This window comes from Clarias gariepinus, chromosome 19, assembly GCF_024256425.1.
Source record: "Clarias gariepinus isolate MV-2021 ecotype Netherlands chromosome 19, CGAR_prim_01v2, whole genome shotgun sequence".
In the NCBI taxonomy this organism is placed as follows: domain Eukaryota; kingdom Metazoa; phylum Chordata; class Actinopteri; order Siluriformes; family Clariidae; genus Clarias; species Clarias gariepinus.
The window spans coordinates 25,678,523-25,697,110 of NC_071118.1; the positions used below are offsets into that span (position 1 = coordinate 25,678,523).

At 39.4% G+C, this 18,588-nt stretch overlaps 1 protein-coding gene across 4 annotated transcripts in view; it reads right to left on the reverse strand.

Annotated features, from left to right (window-relative positions):
* Positions 1-1,739: 1,739 nt before the first annotated feature.
* Positions 1,740-18,588, reverse strand: part of rxraa (retinoid X receptor, alpha a) — a 108,609-nt gene continuing 91,760 nt past the window's right edge. For all 4 annotated transcript variants that reach the window (XM_053478230.1, XM_053478228.1, XM_053478229.1 and 1 more), the window contains exons 7-11: positions 13,809-13,938; positions 12,260-12,392; positions 10,716-10,807; positions 8,354-8,459; positions 1,740-7,273 (exon numbers count right to left, since the gene is read on the reverse strand). In XM_053478230.1, coding sequence (XP_053334205.1) covers positions 7,126-7,273; positions 8,354-8,459; positions 10,716-10,807; positions 12,260-12,392; positions 13,809-13,938 — 609 coding nt within the window. In that variant the 3' untranslated portion in view covers positions 1,740-7,125. The remainder of the gene's footprint in view (positions 7,274-8,353; positions 8,460-10,715; positions 10,808-12,259; positions 12,393-13,808; positions 13,939-18,588) is intronic.

The following is an 18,588-nucleotide window of genomic DNA, read 5'->3' on the forward strand; positions in this document are numbered from 1 at the left end:
TAAAAAAGTTTTTAAAAAATGCCAAATTGTTAAGATATTTCAACATGAGTTTGACATGGTTACAGACACTACAGATGTTTTACAGATCTCTCATGCAAAGCCCTAAGGTACAGTAGCCCTGAGATTTGGTAATTGTACAGTTAGTGTTAATTATTGGGCAGATTAAACATTTACAGGTCATGTGCATGTAGAAGCTTACATCAATTTTGGCATCAACACTCAATGAAATATTAACCAGTTTCTTTTTAAATGATTGTTTCAGATATAAGACAGTATAAAAAAAGCTGAAAAATGGCCACTTTGGGGGATTATATAAAATCATCTTTCCCAAATGGCCAAAGTTAGCAACGTGGAATTTTGGTCACTTCCATGTTTCATAAACTTCAGAAGTAGCTTATTTGTCACACATTTTCTGTGTAATATGTATAACATGAAAATATGCAGATACACCGATACTGTGTTTCGGCTGAGACCAAGTTGTAATTTCACATGGGGTATAATACAATATTATTATTATTATTATTATTATTATTATTATCATATTTTTTGTATATCTCTCAGTAAATAGAATAAAGCAAACACTATCCAATCAAAATAAAAACATGAGATGAAATAATTTTTTTAATTTATGGTTTAAATGAAAGAAGAATAACGGAAAGAAAAGATTTTCTATTCATCATGTGCATTATTAGGGCTGTAGGATTAGGGCCACCTATTAAGCAAAACTTTTTTTTTTTCTTTTTTTATGTTCACATGGGTTATCAGTGTGTATACATCACAAAAAAAAATATGGGGGAGATAATACGTTAGAATTCTTATAATTATGTTTTTCTATTGTTTTTTCATAAATGTGTGTGAACATGCCTGGTATGATGTCATTATGGTCAAGATAACAATAGAAAAGGACAATTGCCTGGCGTCTCCTCCAACTTGATGATGCTTGGTGATTGGGCACCATTTTTAAGGAAGTCTGTTGTAGAAAAATGCACATCCACAAAGTAGTACAATTTGCATTTAAAGCTATACCTTTTGAACTTGTCTAAGATAAACCTCAATACATGTAGCATAACGGAAGTAGAAGTATAATATAAAACCTGTAAAAATTAGCTATCATGGATGTTGTTGCCAGTATGTCTTAGTATTTGTAGTTTTTTGTGTATTTACACAATTGTTTTGGAGAGGTTAAAGGAAAAAAAAAAAAAATGAAGGAAACCTGCACAGGCAGTAAAACCTTATACACCTCAACCAAACATGTAGTAGTATCAGCTTAGGACAGAATTGGGTCTCTGTAGCCATATCTTTTTTTAAATATTTAATATATTTTTATACTTTCATCATACTTGCGCACCTTCAAATCCACAGGCATGTAAAGAGATTTCGTGTATTCATTTCCATAAAGAATATATACTGTATATAATATTTGCAATTGTAATGAAAATGCATTTTTATTCAATCGTTCTCCAAAGCGTTTATCCTGTGCAGGGTCGTGGGAAGATAGTGAATCCGGGGCACATAAGCACACACACTATGGTGAATTTGGAAAAGCCAATTAGCCTACTCTGGATGGAGCACCCCCTAAAACTCCATGTACGCAGACCCGAGATGAGACTCGAACCCATGACCCTGGAGCTGCAAGGCCACAGTGCTAATGCACAAATGTAGTAATAATGGGTTTTTAAAACCTAAATCAAAAATTTAATGGCAAATGGATATAATACAATGTGCAACAACAAAAACTGTAATCTTTTTAAACTTTTATTTTTTTTTCTTACTTTCATGAAAGAACAACAACGAACAAAGCACAAATAACATCTCGAAAACAGACAAAAAAAAATTAGGCAGAGGATCCTGTCACTCAGTGACATGAAATAGGAAACAAAACAAAAACAAAAAGGTAAAGTACAGGCAAAAGCTGCAAAAGGGCCTCTCGGTTCCCGTCCCCGACTTTTATAGAGGTCTGAGTGTCTCGACTCTTTCCCATATCAAATTAACATTTACACAATGTATACAACAGCCCACGTAGGAGGTATGAAGGAAGGTATGAAGAAATAAGCACGTGATAAAATTACATTTGTACAAAAATAGATCTTTTTAGGTGTCTCTCTGTGTAGCAACTAAACAAGTGATTGTGTTACGGTCAAAGGTCATCCTCGTTAGGCAATTACATAACCTTCTCCCCCTTTCTCCTTTAGTTCCCTGTTCAGCCTGTACTCATCGAGTCGATTCGGATCACAATCATCATAATCATAATCACAATCAAAGATGTTCCTGATTATCACTTAATTGATAGTTGAAAAGACCCAGGTTTTAAAAAATGCACCTGAATAAAACCCGTTTCATGGATCGCCGTGTTGTATATACACAGCCGACAGAGCAAACGGCTTCTTCTTTGCCTCTTGTTTTTTTGTATTTCCTTTTTTTTTTTTTTTTGGCTTGTCGTCGCAGTTCTTTAGGTCTCGTAAGCATGATTGTGATTGTAAAACAGTGAAGGAGCTGGTGCGTGATCATGTGTTAGCGCTTAGACCTGCTAGTACTTCAGCAATCAGGTTTTTTTTTTTTTACAAAATATAAAACACTCCTTTCTAAAACCTTTCCGAATATTACACAGTGCAATTAGGCCTGTTTTCTAAAGTAGGGCACGAAGCACTTGTCTCTCTGCTAACACTAAAACACTGGGAACATTTAAGGAAAGAATTGTATATTTCTATATATTTGTATTTCTAAATATATACACATGTACATATAGACAAAATATAGCTTTAGGGTATATATGTATATATCGTCATCGTAAAGGCTTTATATATATATATATATATATATATATATATATATATATATATAAAGCGATGACGATCTTTAAGGTCAGAGGACTTGTGTTGGTTGCAGGAGAGCGCGTCTTGGTTGTAAGCAATTTCACAAATCTGTATATGGCTTCAGGAACCCTGTGACAATTCTTGCCTCAAAACCTGATTTGTCAAGGAGTAATTTGGTTTTGAGTCAATTCCTGTGAATAATTTTTTTTTTTTTACAAGGCAATTCTTGAGAAAATCAAATATAACTGCTCAGCCAAGAGGCGTTGGGGGTCTGGCGTTTGTTTCTTTAGTTTCGGACTGGAGCGACAAAGCTAATGTTGCTTACAAGTAATGGAAATCTTCTGCAGGCAAGATCTTTTCCACAAGCATCTGCCATCATATACACAGCTGAAGAACGCCATTTACACACACAGTCTTTCAGCTGCTCCCATCGAGGGGTCGCCACCGTGAACCATCCGCCACGTACACACCTCGGCACAGGTTTCTTCATGACGCAACCCTCACATTTTATCCGGGCTTGGAACCGGTACTGCATCCGGTGGCTGGAGTTTCGGCATTGGGTGGGAATTGAGCCGCATGGCATTTTTAGGCTCGTATCATTTATGGTGGGAAACCCACAGTAGCACTGAGCCTCCAATGCCCTGATATATTAGCTTTAGGTGGTAAATAATGTAATGCTTTGGTGATCATGGAGAAGGACAAAATGCTTTTCAACAATCTGTTCTGATGTCAGGTAGGGTGAAGTAAAAAAAAAAAAAAGTAGCAACATTGCTAACACAACCAGGCAAAAAAAAAAGATAAATTAATTAAAATAACTAGCATACACCAATTATCTGTGTCACTGACAATTATTGATTAAGTAGCAGGACCTCTGTGATTTAAAACGAATAAAATTTTGGACTGTGTTTTGGGCTGATGGTTCTGTGAAACCAGTAGGTCAAACTGTGTCCTACGTGTCTAAATACCTGAATATTATCTGAGGAAAAGTCTTTGGGTACCATTCCTAGTTAGCTAGATTAGCATCATAGCTCCAGTGCCAAAACTAAAAGAGTAAATACGGTGGATCCTCGGCATACGAACGCTACACCTTATGAATTTTCACCTTAAGAACTGAAATTTTTGCAAGAAATTTGCTTTAGCATACGAAGCATTTTTGGCATACAACCAACATAAAAAGCAGCCGGTGCCAAGAGGAATCATAAATAAAGGTTAAATGAGGTTTAATGCCTATTTTTTTTTTCATTTAGATAACTTTTTTTTCCAAATATTTTGATTGATTTTATATGCAAAGAATATGATTATAGTGTTGGAAAATGGTAATATTGGTAATATATTTGGGTGGCTGGAACAGATTATCTGCATTTACATTATTTCCTATGGGAAAATGTGTTTCGCAATACGAAATTCCGCTGTAAGAACAATCCATATGCCGAGGTACCGCTGTATACTCCAGATCAGTAATCATATCTTGTCTGATTAACTAGATTTTGTTTAGTTTTTCTTTACAATTTAACGATTTTCCACCACCATGTTTGTATGATCAAGACTCTTATCACTGCTGGCAATTAAACTAAAACTAAGGGGAATAAAAGTTCCCCAGCTGTCAGCTTCAATAATATTCAAAATTTTTCTAAAAAAAAAGAAAAAACAGAAATTCAGTTAATTATATTAACCGATTACGAATCCATGTCCGATCCTTTGTCCAGATAAATGAAAGATATAATACATTGAAAAAGTGCCATTTTTTCCCCAATTAATTCCTTCAAGTAATTACGCAGTGTTGCACCTCATCCACCAGGGGGAAGTAACAGCTCTCTCATTTCCTCACTGCAAATAAACGCTCGCAGCAGAACTCTGCGCGCGTACACATTAGCACCGGGGGGAACCAATCCCTGCTCCTGCTCCTCTTAAGGTCAAAATTAAACTTAAACTGAGGCTCAGGGCTGGTTTGATGTGCTGTAGAGATTTTGTTGCGGGGGGTGACATCAGCCTCACCATGGGCAGTCTTTGGAAAAAATGCTAAGATGCATAGTTAAGCAGCAGCAGCAGCATTGGGAAAGAAACAACAACAAAGAAACAAAGATGGAGAATATAGAAACATTACAAAGCTCAGGACATTTCACACTCAAAGATAGAGACAAAAAAAAAAAAAAAAACCAAAAAAATGTAATCTTAAACGACACTTGGTTTGCCCAGAGAAGTGCAGGTTGTGGATGGTCATTGGCCCCTGTCCCCCCTCAAGAGCCAACTAACCAGGTAAGGCTCAGAGTATGAGGTTAAGTGCTAACAAACAAAGACGTCCTCATAAGGTGAACTGCAGGGAAAGGGACGTGGGGGTGGGGGGTTAGGGGGGGTCAGGGACCGACGACGGAGGAGTGAAAGAGGTAATTGCACGTTGTGAAACAGAAATGAATACTGAGTGTGGCAGTAACGTTGTGTACAAGTGATGCAGCAGTCCACACCTGGGCTTGACTACGGCGGAGGTGAACTGGTGTACCGCAAACCACCTGCTTTAGTGATGATCTGGACTTCTCTGAGGCCTCGTCCACACATACATGGATGGTTTTGAAAAACATAGTTTTATTCTACTGTTAAAAAAAGGCAAAAAAAATAAAAAAATCCACCCACACAAATTTTTTTTTTCAGAAAATATTTACGTCCATATGAGCAGTACTTTTAAAAATTATCGCCGATCTCACAAACAATATTTTTCGAAAATTTCCTTGCTTTTTAAAAAAATATCTCCATTCATATTGACAAGGGTTTTAGGAATTTCTTCGCTCATACTGACTGTCGAAAATATCTCATGCTAAATGTTGTTTTTAAAAATTTTTCCATAATGATGGTGTTTTTAAAATTTCCGTTTATACTGACTGTTTTTGAAAGAAAAAAAAAAAATCAGTTCACACTGTTTTAAAAAAAAAATAGCTCAGTTTACACCAGCAATGTTTTTTCGAAAATTTCTAAATTCACACTAACAGTGTTTTCGAAGATTTCTCCTTTCACACCCACAGAACGTGTTACAGAAAAAGAAATTCGTTCATGCTGACAGTGTTTTCGAAAATATCTCTAATCATGCTGACTTGTTTTGAAAATATTTCCGTTCACACCCACAATGTTGTACAAAAAAAGTTATTGGTTCATACTGACAGTGTTTTAGAAACTCTCCCTGTTCACACTAATACTGTTTCCGAAAGTATCTCAACCCACATATTTAGAAATTATCTATTTCGACATAAAAATGCAAAGATCATTTAAAAGAAAGCTCACATGAGAAGACGGTCCAAGTAGGTGGCGACAGTATGTCATACATCAAGAGCATGCGCATTTACCGGTAGAGGAATTAAAATGCATCATTTAGCAATTAGCAATAATATAGACCAGCTCGCGCTATGACGTAAACGTTTTCTGAAATTACTTTAGCTTGAAGGCCAGCTTTGTTCTAAGTGACCTAAAATGTGTGGACAGAAAGCTAAAAAACGATGAGAATAAAACTACGTGTTCAAAACTATCCATGTACGTCTGGGCGGGAACTGAGACACAGTGAAAAGTCTTCGAGAGTTGTGAGTGGAGTCCCTACAAACAAAAAAGTTTTTCGTTTCCTGTTCCCTCACACGATCTGGTTTTAACTGTGGGACGGTATCGCTCATACCAGTACGCTGAGGAACAGCTGTTAACACCTGGGCATTCAAAGCCATAAATGTTCCCCCATTGTTCAAACCAGAAGTCACGTGAAGATGGTGCTCGGTTCTCCTGATCTGAAAGCTCGTCTTTATCGTTATCGTCATCGTCGTGATTCACACTCTGATGTGCAATCCATCTCTGAGCGCTCATATCCCCAGACATCTGGAGCCAGATGTTGTTCATACTGTTGAAGGCCTGGTGTGGAGCTTTCCTTTCCTTAAGTCAAGAGCCAGATCATCTCCACAGCTTCGATCGCATCATTCCCAAGACCATGCTTTCCAACAATCCTTCTGTCTGAAGAGTCTCTTGTTGTGTTTTGCTTCCTTTATTGTTTTTTTTTTTTTGTTGTTGTTGTTTTTTTTTTTACATGAACTTATGGTTTAGTCATCATGTCCTGTATTATTTGTTGCCTTTAGAGTCCCACTCAAATTATTAATCTTTTTATTTATATCTTTATACAAAGTATAAAAAGAGACCCTGCGGGCACGTTATGAGACACAGATTGGAGGGAACAGCTTGCTGAGCCCCCGTCCAGCGTATAACGTCACATTTAAGGAGGAGTCTTTGTTAAGAAGGAGGTGCTAGCTTCCTCCCAGTCTCCCAGGGCGACAGGAGGGTCGTGATATCTTTATGTCATTTGATGAGGCGCCTCCAACATCTCCATGAGGAAGGTGTCGATGGGCGTGTCCCCGATGAGCTTGAAAAAGAACAAGTGTTCTAGACACTTAAGGCCGATGGAACGCAGCGCAGGCAGCCGCAGCAACAGCTTTGCGAACCTGTTCCATACACACACAAACATACAGATAAGAATATACACTTTTACGATAATACTACACAGCACAACTGAAAACTGAGACGGCACAGAAAAAAGTAGCTTGGACACAAAGTAGCTTGGAGCGGTTTATCGCCCCTGTTATGAAGACTTCCAGGAACATGGAGTAGAGCGATGCACTTAATAACAGGTCTGTATAACAGCTGGGTAAATATTTATTTAATCTATGCCCTTAATTAGGAAGAAAATTGGAAGTAGGTCTGAAAACTCTCGTTGAAGCACAGGGTTGACCTACAGGAAAATACACTGCTCGGCCAAAAACAAATAAATGTAAATAAATAAATCGCCATTTCGGAAGGGTCATTGGTTTTATTGGGCTGCGTCAAGCAAAGAAAACAACTAGGGAGAATTACTGGAACTGGGTTATTAACCCGCGAACACTATACAAAACTGGAAGGATACTGCTGAGCTGTCAAAAATCTTGAATAGAGATCTTGGTGAAAAAAATCAAGAGTAAAAACCAAAGGATCGGGACTAAACAGCTAATAAGACTAATCAAGAAAAAAGGATCAGTGGAAAAAGGTCATGTGACCTGATGAGTCCAGATTGATCCCTATTCCAGTGCGATGGACACTCAGGGTTAGAAGGGAAGCACATAAAGCAATGCTCCCATCATGCATAGTGTCCACTGTCCAAGTCTCTGGAGACAGCGTTACCATCTGGGGTTGCTTCAGTCGCTCAGGTCTAGACTCAGCAACGTTATGGGGCAATAAAATGAAGTCAGACCTGAATGTACTGAATAATCAGGTTATCTATGGAGTTTTTCTTCTCCCATGATGGGACGGCCAGATTCCAGGACTTTCAGATTATAGATGAGCATTAGGAATCATTTTCATACAACGAACACGTACGCCAAAGTCTTTCCTTGTCCTGGTTTACAAAGCCAAAATATTAACGAATTAATGAATGTAAAAATGTTTAAATATAACACACCTTGACATTTTCGTCGTTGTTGCTTGCTTGACAGTTTACTTATTTAATTAATTCTTAGTTTGAGTGCAAGTGTGCATAAGGTTCCCCTTACCTCCCGGGTTGATCGGGGTATTTATGCTTGCAGTATGCCTCCAGAGAGGCGTAAACCTTCTCCCTCAGAGCCTCCACTTCACTGGGGTTTGACAGGCCTTTAGAGTCTAGAAGTGAAAAAAAAAACGTTTTTTTTTTCCTGTTCAGTGGTCTGTCAAAAATGTCAAATTTAATTAATCAATATTGAGATCCGCAGAATATTTATAAAGAAAAGTGACTGAAGGTTGGGAAATGTGTTTATTAACTCGGAAGGGTGCTGAGACTTTGCACTTTTCTGCTGCTGCAAGATTACCAGTTTTAAAACAATTACTGATAAACGCACAGCGTGTCCCAGAGGAAATGTGAAAATGCGGAAGGCAACAACAAAACACAAAGGATAGGCTGTATTTTATAGGGTTGGTATGTACCTTTCAGAATCTAGAGTTCTTTATACAACATCTTTACCAACTATAGTTCTACGTCCAGGACGTGACAACAGATTCTTCATTATTTTTCATATGATATCACTGGGGAAACCCATACAGGTTTAACGAAGCACATTGTCTGATTAATATGGAGTAAGGCTCATCAACGGGTCCAGATACAGCCCCAGTAAATTTCAGAATTTGAGTGGACTGAACTTTGCATTTTATTTGGCCGGTGAAGCAAGCGAGCGTGAACATAATACAGTATGGCAGGGAGTGAATTCCTTCTTTCCTCTGCGCTCACACCTCAATCGATTTCTATGGAGTGCTCCTTAGAGAGCTCCTAATTAGGCGAATGGGAGCAGTAATTCTGTAACTCGCTTTAAAGAGGACAAGCGGAGCCACAAAGCACTGAGCCATCTTCATGAAAAAAACGACTGCTTGCTTTGTCTGATGTGCCAGGACTCATTAAACAGTGTGTTTACTCTGTCCACTGGTCTACAGTATCTAGTGGGATCACGCTTTGAGAGACTCTACTTAACTGTACTGCTGCTTGTTGTTGGAGTGGTACTCTTAGGATGTTTAGGACTGTCTTTTTTTTCCCCCCAGGGAGGTCCACTGTGTGTAGCTTTTATATCAAAGCTTTTTTAGTCAAAACTTAAGCGGCACAGATCCGTGCCAGCAACACAGCATAGGTCAATGATGATGAGGCTTCGGACATCAAGCTGTGCATTTCCAGAGCATTTTAGCCATTTTTTGATTTATATATAGGACTCATTAAATAAAATAGCAATAAAAAAAGGATAAAAAGAGCTACTGATGTATCTTACATAATTCATAAAGATATAGTGGCACCTCGGCATACAAACGCTTTAAGGAGCCTCGGCATATGAAGCATTTCCATCATACGAGCAAACAATTAGGTTGTATGTCCGGTAGCCAATCCAAAATTGTTTTGGTCAGCGAAAAGCCAAGAAAAGTGAGCTTACATTATTATTGTTATTTATTTATTTTTTGCCATTTTGTGCAAGATTTAGTGAAGACACCACCATGTTATTGAGCACGGCAGAAAAAAGGAAAGGGAGCCACTTTCAGTTTTGTTTTTAAAGCAGCCGGTGCCGAGACGAATCATGGATTAAGGTTAGGTGAGGTGTAATGTATATTTATTACATATTTTACTTAATTTATGTATTTTCTAAATTGTTTTTATTTATTAATACTACTGATGTTTTTTCCTGATTTTCGCCTAATTTAGTTGTATCCGATTCCTCCGCGTCACTAGGGGGCTCCCACATTAGGCTACTACTACCACTCAGTCGGGAGGGCCGAAGACTTTCACGTGTTTACTCTGAACCACGTGATGCCAGCTGACCGCATCTTTTTCAAACTGCTCACTCAACCCCTAATTGGCTGTAGAGCCGTGATTAATGTGGGAGCACTAAGTACCTCTGATCCCTCCTCTCTGAGAGAGCTCGACCAATCAGCTCCCTCTAGACCTCCGGCTGCATCACCCGGGAATCAAACTAGCGATCTCCGGCACTTTAATATAAATACTAAAAATATACTTAGGTTAGGTATATTTAGGCAAATATATAATTCGTTTTTTTAGGTAAATTTTTAGGTGGTTGGAACGGCTTATCTGCATTTACATTATTTCCTATGGGAAAATGTGTTTTGCTAACCAACATCTCGCCTTTAGAACGGATTCAATTTCTATGCCATGGTACCGCAGTACTATATTCAACACAATTATATTAAAGTACAGAAAGGCACCTATCAAGGGGCGGAATATGTTAGGTCGAGAGCGAATACCCAGTTCTTGAAGTCGATGTGTTGGAAACAGGAAAAATGGGCAAGCATAAGGATGAGCAGGAAAATGTACCCTGTTATACTGGAAAAATGTTTAAGAATGAAGATAGAAGTCCAAGGTTTTATATAAAGGAGGTTTTTGAACGCTACCTGGGTTGAACAGCACTATGGCTCGTAGGCATCCCAGCTCTGTTTTATCCATCTGCATATCCCTCATCTTTGACACCAACTCTGTGAGCACTCTGAAAAAAAAACCCACACACAGTTAAAAACCTCACGCAGGTTATATCTCATTATAGCACAGCCCTCTTGAATTCTTGATTCTGATTGGCCAGATGGCGTTGATGAAATTTGTACACTAGCAGCTCTGACTAAAGTTCTGGCTTTAATTCAAATCACGGTTTTATATTAACTTACGCTTGGGTTTGTACAGAGGAGGCTCGATTTAATCCGATTTTAGAATAAAAAAAAAAGGTTTTCAGTAAGATGTTTTTTCGTGTTGTATTATTGCTTTGTTACCGTTAAAAGTGAAGCTGTAACTGAGTTTTCGGACTGAAATTTCAGCAGCGAGAACTTTCCTGGTAATGTGCCAAATTGCATTTTTATCGTACTGACTTAGAGGGGAAAAAAGGAGATTTAACTTTGTTTGTTTTTGTGATTGTAAGTGAATAAAATTACAATGCATCAATCTACATCACTCTTTCACTTACTTATTGATCTATACCGCTTTATCGCGTATACAGCGTCGCAGGGGGGCCTGGAGCCTATTCCAGGAGACTTAGGGCATGAGGCGGGGTAAGACCCTGGATGGGGTGCCAATCCATCATAGGGTACACACACATACACACATTCACACACACATTCACAAATTGCTATGAGCAATTTGGGAACGCCAATCAGCCTAATCTGGATGTCTCTGGACTGTGGGAGGAACCCGGAGTACCCCGGAGGAAACCCACCAAGCACAAGGTGAACATGCAACAGACGCGAGGTGGGAATCGAACTCGGACCCTTTAGGTACAAGGCGACAAACCATATTGTCCATTCCAATAACAGTACAACCCAAAATATTTTATTCCTTAAAACCCAGCCACTTTCATGATTTCTTTCTCTGACGATCGTCTGAGGATGAAGAAATTGGGAGAGAAATTCCGTGTTGCTTGATTTAGAGCGCTCCGTCTTGTCGTGATCGTTCTTGTGCACAGCATGAGAAGGTCAGTCCAGGCATTTATAGTGCACAGCCCACAGGCACAGTGGCTTAGCTGCCCCTGCTGCTTCAACTTCCAGCACAAATGACACGCAAATGGATTTCCTTTTGCACTTTCTGTCTGAGTAGCTCATTATTTCTGCATGACCTCTACCACCTGCATATGTGAATCTTTAATGATTACTGATGTTAATCGATAAAAGAGCTCAGGCTTTCTGCCCTTCTCTCTTTGATGTCCGCTGGGGAAAATGCCAAGGTTCCTCCTCCTGCCCTTGCGGTGGTAAAACTTGATGAAATCATGTCTGTGCGCTGGCATTTTTCAACGAACCTCATTAAAAAGGAGCTCGCCACTGAACAACTAAAAAGTGCATGCTCCTAACGCTGTTAAAGTGGAATATTTACCAGTTTCGTTGTGTATTTGCTTGAGATCATTTATCTAATCTAAAAAAGCTAATCAGTAGTGCCCTAAAATCTTGTGACCTCTGACCTGTCGAATATAGCTCCCACTCCGGCACTGTGGGCGCTGTTCCTGTGCACGTGGAGCCCGGTGGCAAGCAGAATTCCGTCCTTTACGGCTATGGAGCGGTGCGAGAACGACGCAATGAGCAGCTCGTTCCATCCTGGAGAAAAATGGGAAAAAAAATGTAAATAATAAAACGATGATGGCGAATGAAAAGTATTGCTAAGTACAAATCAATCTACACTTACATAAAATTAAAGAAAAAGCCCAGTCTAGTCGGAATTTTTAATCAGAAATTTGGGACCCTGAGCTCAGGCATGTTCAATTCAATGAAATTTTATTTGTATAGCGCTTTTAACCCAAGTCATGACATCAAATCAACAAGGCTGCTCACAGCATTAGTAGTAAACATAATAGCGCTTATTTATGAACTTCGAGCTTCTTGCTTCTAAGCTAAGTCGAATGCAGGATGGTTCCTTAAATTATGCAAGAATCTTTTATCCCTCATCCATGGGGACTTTATGAGTTTTACTCGGATGAGTACCAGTCACCTTGACGTACAACGGCAAATGGTTTTATGACCGAAATGCTTTATAGGCAGACCTTTTTACGCTGCATGAAAAACTGGAGGAGAACACGGAACAGAATTTATCTGACCATGAACTGGCAGGCTTCAAAGTTTTCATGTATTCAGTTTCCCATGCATTACATTTTTCCTTTAATATTCATGGTTCGAAGGTAATTACAGCGGAATCTCGGAATACGAATAAAGTAAAATCTGAAATAAAATCCGAAACAAAATCCACTGACCCAAACAAGTTTTTTTCCAGATTTTATCCCTAATTTAGTCATGTCTAATTCCTCCCCGTCACTAGGGGGCCTCCACTACCAATCAGTCGAGAGGCCCAAAGACTATCACGTGTTTCCTCCGAACCATGTGACGCCAGCCGACCGCATCTTTTCGAACTGCTTGCTCACGCATAATTGGGGCGGCGTAACACACTCGGAGGACAGCGCTATCCACTCCTTCCGCTTGTGTGAGCTCACAAACGCCCCTGATTGGCTGTAGAGCCGTGATTAATGTAGGAGCACTAAGTACTTCCCATCCCTCCCCTCTGAGAGGGAGCTCGGCCAATCAGCTCCCTCTAGACCTCCGGCTGCGAGAGGTTACAGCATCACCCGGAATTCGAACCAGTGATCTCCAGATGATAGGGCGAGCACTTTACCACTGCGCCACTCGGAGGCGACCCAAACAAGTTTTAAGCGGCTCCTGAATATACATGCAACTTGGCTAGCGTTCAGTTCGGTACATATGCTGAGATTGCTTTCTATGCCGATGCAAATTTCTTGCAAAATGTAAAAAATTCGTAATGGAGAGCCTCTGTTGAAGGTTGATCTTAGAATGATCACAGAATCATATGATAATGAAATATATAAATATGATATATTTTTCTCCAACACTATTACAGCAAATCCTAAAAGCACTATTTGTAAAACGTGTATGCTTGTACTGTACAAATAAAAGGAGTGCTCAAGTGTGTATGCATGGAGTCAGTAAAGGTGTACATGCACTTGCCTGCTCGCAGCAGGATGACCTGATCGTCCAAGGGCAGTTCAGAGAAGTGCGGGATCCTCTTGGCCCATTCCACCAGGGTGAAGAGCTGCTTGTCTGCCGCCTGGCAGATATTAGTGACTGGATCATTGGGCTGTGGAGAGACACAGGCATCAGTGAGCATCAGAACAGTAGGTTGTCCAAAACAGGGGGACAGGGGGGGTTATAAAAGGCTGCGTTGTTCATCTTTAATGGAGACGGTGGGCATGGGCTTGTTTGTATGTGTGTGTAGAGTGCAGTGATTAACAGAGCAAAAGGGCTCTTCTGACAGCTCTCCACATGTCTCTATGTGTGTGTGTGTGTGTGTGTTTGTGTGAAGCTTGGAAGCTGATGAGTAATCTCCTCCATGCAGGAAGGCAAAAACAACAATGCTTCTAGCCGAGTCTCTCAGGAAATACCTGCAGAGAGGCAGCGTTAAAAATCCACTTTGTCCGAACAGGCGTTTCCTGCAGGAAGCTCAGCTGGACAGAAAGGCGCTTGACAAGTTCTTGCTAGAAAGTTCCTCGGAGGAGCAGCAGCAGCAGGAAAAGCTTCATTCAGCATGACACTTGATCAACAATGAATTCACTGAGAAAATCAACTCCTCTCACACGCCGAGGTGTCAACACTGCTATCACCCGGTGGGTGGGATGGTTGTTTGTTTTTTCATTTTTTGTGAAAAATGTGCTGTCTCTTAAATCAACATAGCAAAAAAATTAATTACCGCAATGAAACCATAAATATTGCTTCACTCCCGGTTGTTGGTCTCCTATGTCGCAAATGGGTCCAAAAATAACTGTCACGCAAGAGCCACGGCTTTGCAACACATCCATTGCATTGCTTTTTTTTTTTATTGCACTGGGTCAGAAATTACAACTACACACTGTACATAATCTATACACTAGATAGAAAGAGGCCTGTGTCTTTTCATTCATAAGTGCAATTATGAATTGCCTTGAGAATATATCCGCTGTTTCTGTTGCAGTTATTTACAAGCTCGGGTTGCCAGCTCGATGCCCGATTCTATTTGATCACTTGGGGGTGAAGGTCCTTGCTCAAGAGTCCAACAGCGGCAACTGGGGACGTCCTGGTCAGCAATACACCAACATACCTCCCGAGCCACCCCTTTAAGCCACCCCTGCCCCCTTGGGATCAGATGGGGGCTTCAAAATTATGCACCATCCTTTCATGCAAAATTCACTTTGGGGTCATATTTATACATTCTGCTGTGTCTCTAGTGTGTGTGATGTACATAACATTTTTTTTTTTCATTTTTGTATTGGCCAAGGCTCAAGTCAATCAGATTTTCAACCTCTATTGTGACCTCATATAAGAAGATTCCCTTCCCTGGATTGTTGCTCAGCTAAGCTGTTTACTGGAGGGGCGTGGCTCAGAGGTTGCTCATTTACATAGACACTGAAACAGCACGTTTGGTTTAGGAGTGAATTAAGGGGTGTTTGATGTATAAGAAATGTTGCTTCTGAGGGGTATTTCAGCTTGAGTTTTAACACACACACACACTTTGGAGTTAAGAGAATTAAATACCACGCTCAGGCGGTGATACAGAGAAAAATGCATGTTTTATTTTTTTATATGAATATGAGAGAGAAAGAACGGAGGAGAGAAAAGAAGGCCGTATGTGAAAGGACGTGAGTAAACACAACTGGAGTGCATTCGTGTCAAAAGTGCTCGCACCACAAACATGATTTAAGAGGACATTCGGATCAATACAAGCATGTTTTAAAAGCAGGAAGAAAATCGATTTCACAACTTACTTTTTATGAGGGGCGTTCAAGTGAAACCGGGACTTTTGATTAGGAGGAATTCAGGACACGGCTCTAAGAGTAAAAACGCATTCTACGAAAAATTTCAAGCTGTACACCTAATTCTTTGAGTGGAACAGCATGAAACTACAAGCTCATAATAATGGTCCTCTTTCCAAAACGCTTGGATGCTTTTTACATAATTTAAATAATTGACATAAAATACCAACAAGCTCAGCTTTTTCTCCCACTATGCTGAGTCAGGTTCTTTAAATGATTCTAAAATCCCCTAAACCTCATTTGCAACTTTAAAACCTTATTAGAAATAACATTACGAGACCTTAAACTGAATCAAATCTGTTTCTTACACTCAAAACACACCAGCCCTAATTTCTACCAAACAGCTCAATGCTTAAAACTGAAGGATTTTTTTTTTTCTTAAAAGTAAAAAAAAAACAAAAACAAAAACAATTCTGGGGATCAGTCGATGGATATTCTGGGTTTTTTCACCAGTTGATCCTGCAGACTGGCTTTCGTCTAAAGCTCATGCTGATCTTTTCCTCCTTCTGTGAGCTGTAATCTTCTCCCACTCACTCACTCACTGCAGATCAACCATAAGACATCAAAGACACCAAACTGTTAAACTACCAAGTGAAAAACTATATCAGTTCATCAGATCATGGCTATGGGCGTCTCACCTTAGGTTTTTTCTATTCACATGTAAAAAAAAAACAACAACAACACATAATTAATTCATAAAGCAGCCAGACAAGTGTGAGGGAAGCAGCAGCAAAGAAGCTTTTATGAGGAATACAGCTCCAACATTTCTAGTTAAACAAGGCCATGATTATGAATGATGCAGACGGGTGTAAGCAGCGTTTATCCTCAGCCTGTTGCTCTCACTTTCTCCCACAACTAAGCGGACGGTCATAGCTAAAGACATCATACTGGCATGAATACTTGGCCTGACTTGTGGACAATGTGGCTTTAAATATGCAAATAATCCACAAGAAAAGAAGAAAAAAAAATCTATATAATTCAGCAGCTTCAGAAAAACATGGAACCATGTACAAGTTTATTTTGTCCATTAAAGGTGAAATCTGTAAGTGTAAATGTAGACTTCATTAGTATTCATGTTTTAATATTCATGCAAAATATATATATATATATTTTTTACTGAAATTTCTGGCCCAGAAATTTCAACTTTTGTTGACTTGTGTACCGTACATATTGTCGACATGTGTGGATTAAGCCAATTAGATTTTTGCCTATTGTGACCTCATATGAGAAGACCCCGCCTTTTTTTAAAGCCCTGCTAGAGGGGCGTGGTTTAGCAGTAGCTTATTTACATAATCACACACACACATACTTTGAGGAGCTTGGAGACCTGCGTTAACTTGTTCATGAATCCGTACAATATGGGACCTTTAAATGACATGAGTTTAAAAAACTGTTAACACAAACATACATATATGTTCATTTCCCTTTTCTGTAGGGTATATTTGTTGTTGACAAAATATATACATATATATTCGTTTGGAAGATTTTAAAACGTGATGCAACTGGAAATAATGTTTTTTAGCAAACTCACTCTAACTACTGCTGTAGAGATGACTTTATCATGGTATATGATTTTGGTATATCCACACCCTTTTCATCCACAAAGCCTCAACGTTCTTATTTTAGCCTCCGAGCAGAATGAGGTTACGTGTGATGCGAAAATAGCCGATGCTCATTTCTCTGCTTTTACACTCCGAGTGTGTTCGAGCGAGAGCGGCTACGATGCAGCTGGCCGCGTGATTCGTTTATGAGGATCTGCCAAGCACGCGGAGCGACTACCCGCGAGGTCAAAATGAAGCTGGTGAATTCGGATTTGTGCAGTCACTTTATGACCGTGACAAAATAACCGTTTTCTTCTCTAACAAATCCAAACTGCTCCGTGTGCATTATTCGACTGCTGATCTGCGATGTCTGCCCTCTTACAGAAATGCCTGGCTTGCATATCGTTTTATGAAAATTTCATGAAGGCAGGAAAGCACCGTGCATCACATGTTAATGTTTCATAGTCTGCATACAGCTGCGTGATGGTGGGGAGAAGAAAAAAAAAAAAAGAAGTGTGTGCATGAGCAGATGAGAGGGTCGGGCCATTGTGTGTGTTGCGTGAGGGATCTGCAGCCTGAACAGGACCTGAGCAGTAAGTTAACACTAAACAAACATTTATCTGTTTTCAGGCTTAGACGCAGAGTGACGGGTTAACACTGGAACTCTACACTTCTACATTCGGACTAATAATCTACTGAAATAGGTTTTCTTCTATCATCTGTGTAAATTCAGGATCTTTTTCAGCAATATTGGAGGATATTGGAGCGATATCAACAGATATTGGGGGAATTTAATTTCTATGACAGATTTCATTACCGGTGCACACGACACACGTTAACAAAAACATCAAACATCAAAACAGAGGACAGAAAAAATATCCCGCATCTCACGGACGCACTACTCTGATTTAATCTTATGGCCGCATTAATTGAATTGCATGCACAATCGATGACTAGATATTTAATTGCGTAATAGACAAAAAAATTTAATGAAGACTTTTTCCGTCCAGGAACATGCTGCAAATCCTAACACTAAATACCATTTTAATTTACTCTTGCATAAACTCTATATTTTCTATTAATGTAAAAATCGTGTGAGCTATACGCTGAATAAACTGCTGTTCTTTACATACTGCATAATAAGGGTGGAACCTCCTTCTTCCATCAGGTACCTAAAGAAAAAAAGTCGGAAGTAAAGACTTTATTCTTATATTCTCAATTTATCGATCAGGAATGGAGGGAAAATTCTCCACATTGTCTAATGTTACTTCTCGTTGGTCACTTTTATTTTATTTCTCCAAAGTCCAATCTTTATGCTTTCTAGCAAATTGAAGCCTTTTTTTCTGATTTGTCTCACTAACCAAGGATTGGTTACACGGCTGTTTAGTCCCAGTTCTTACA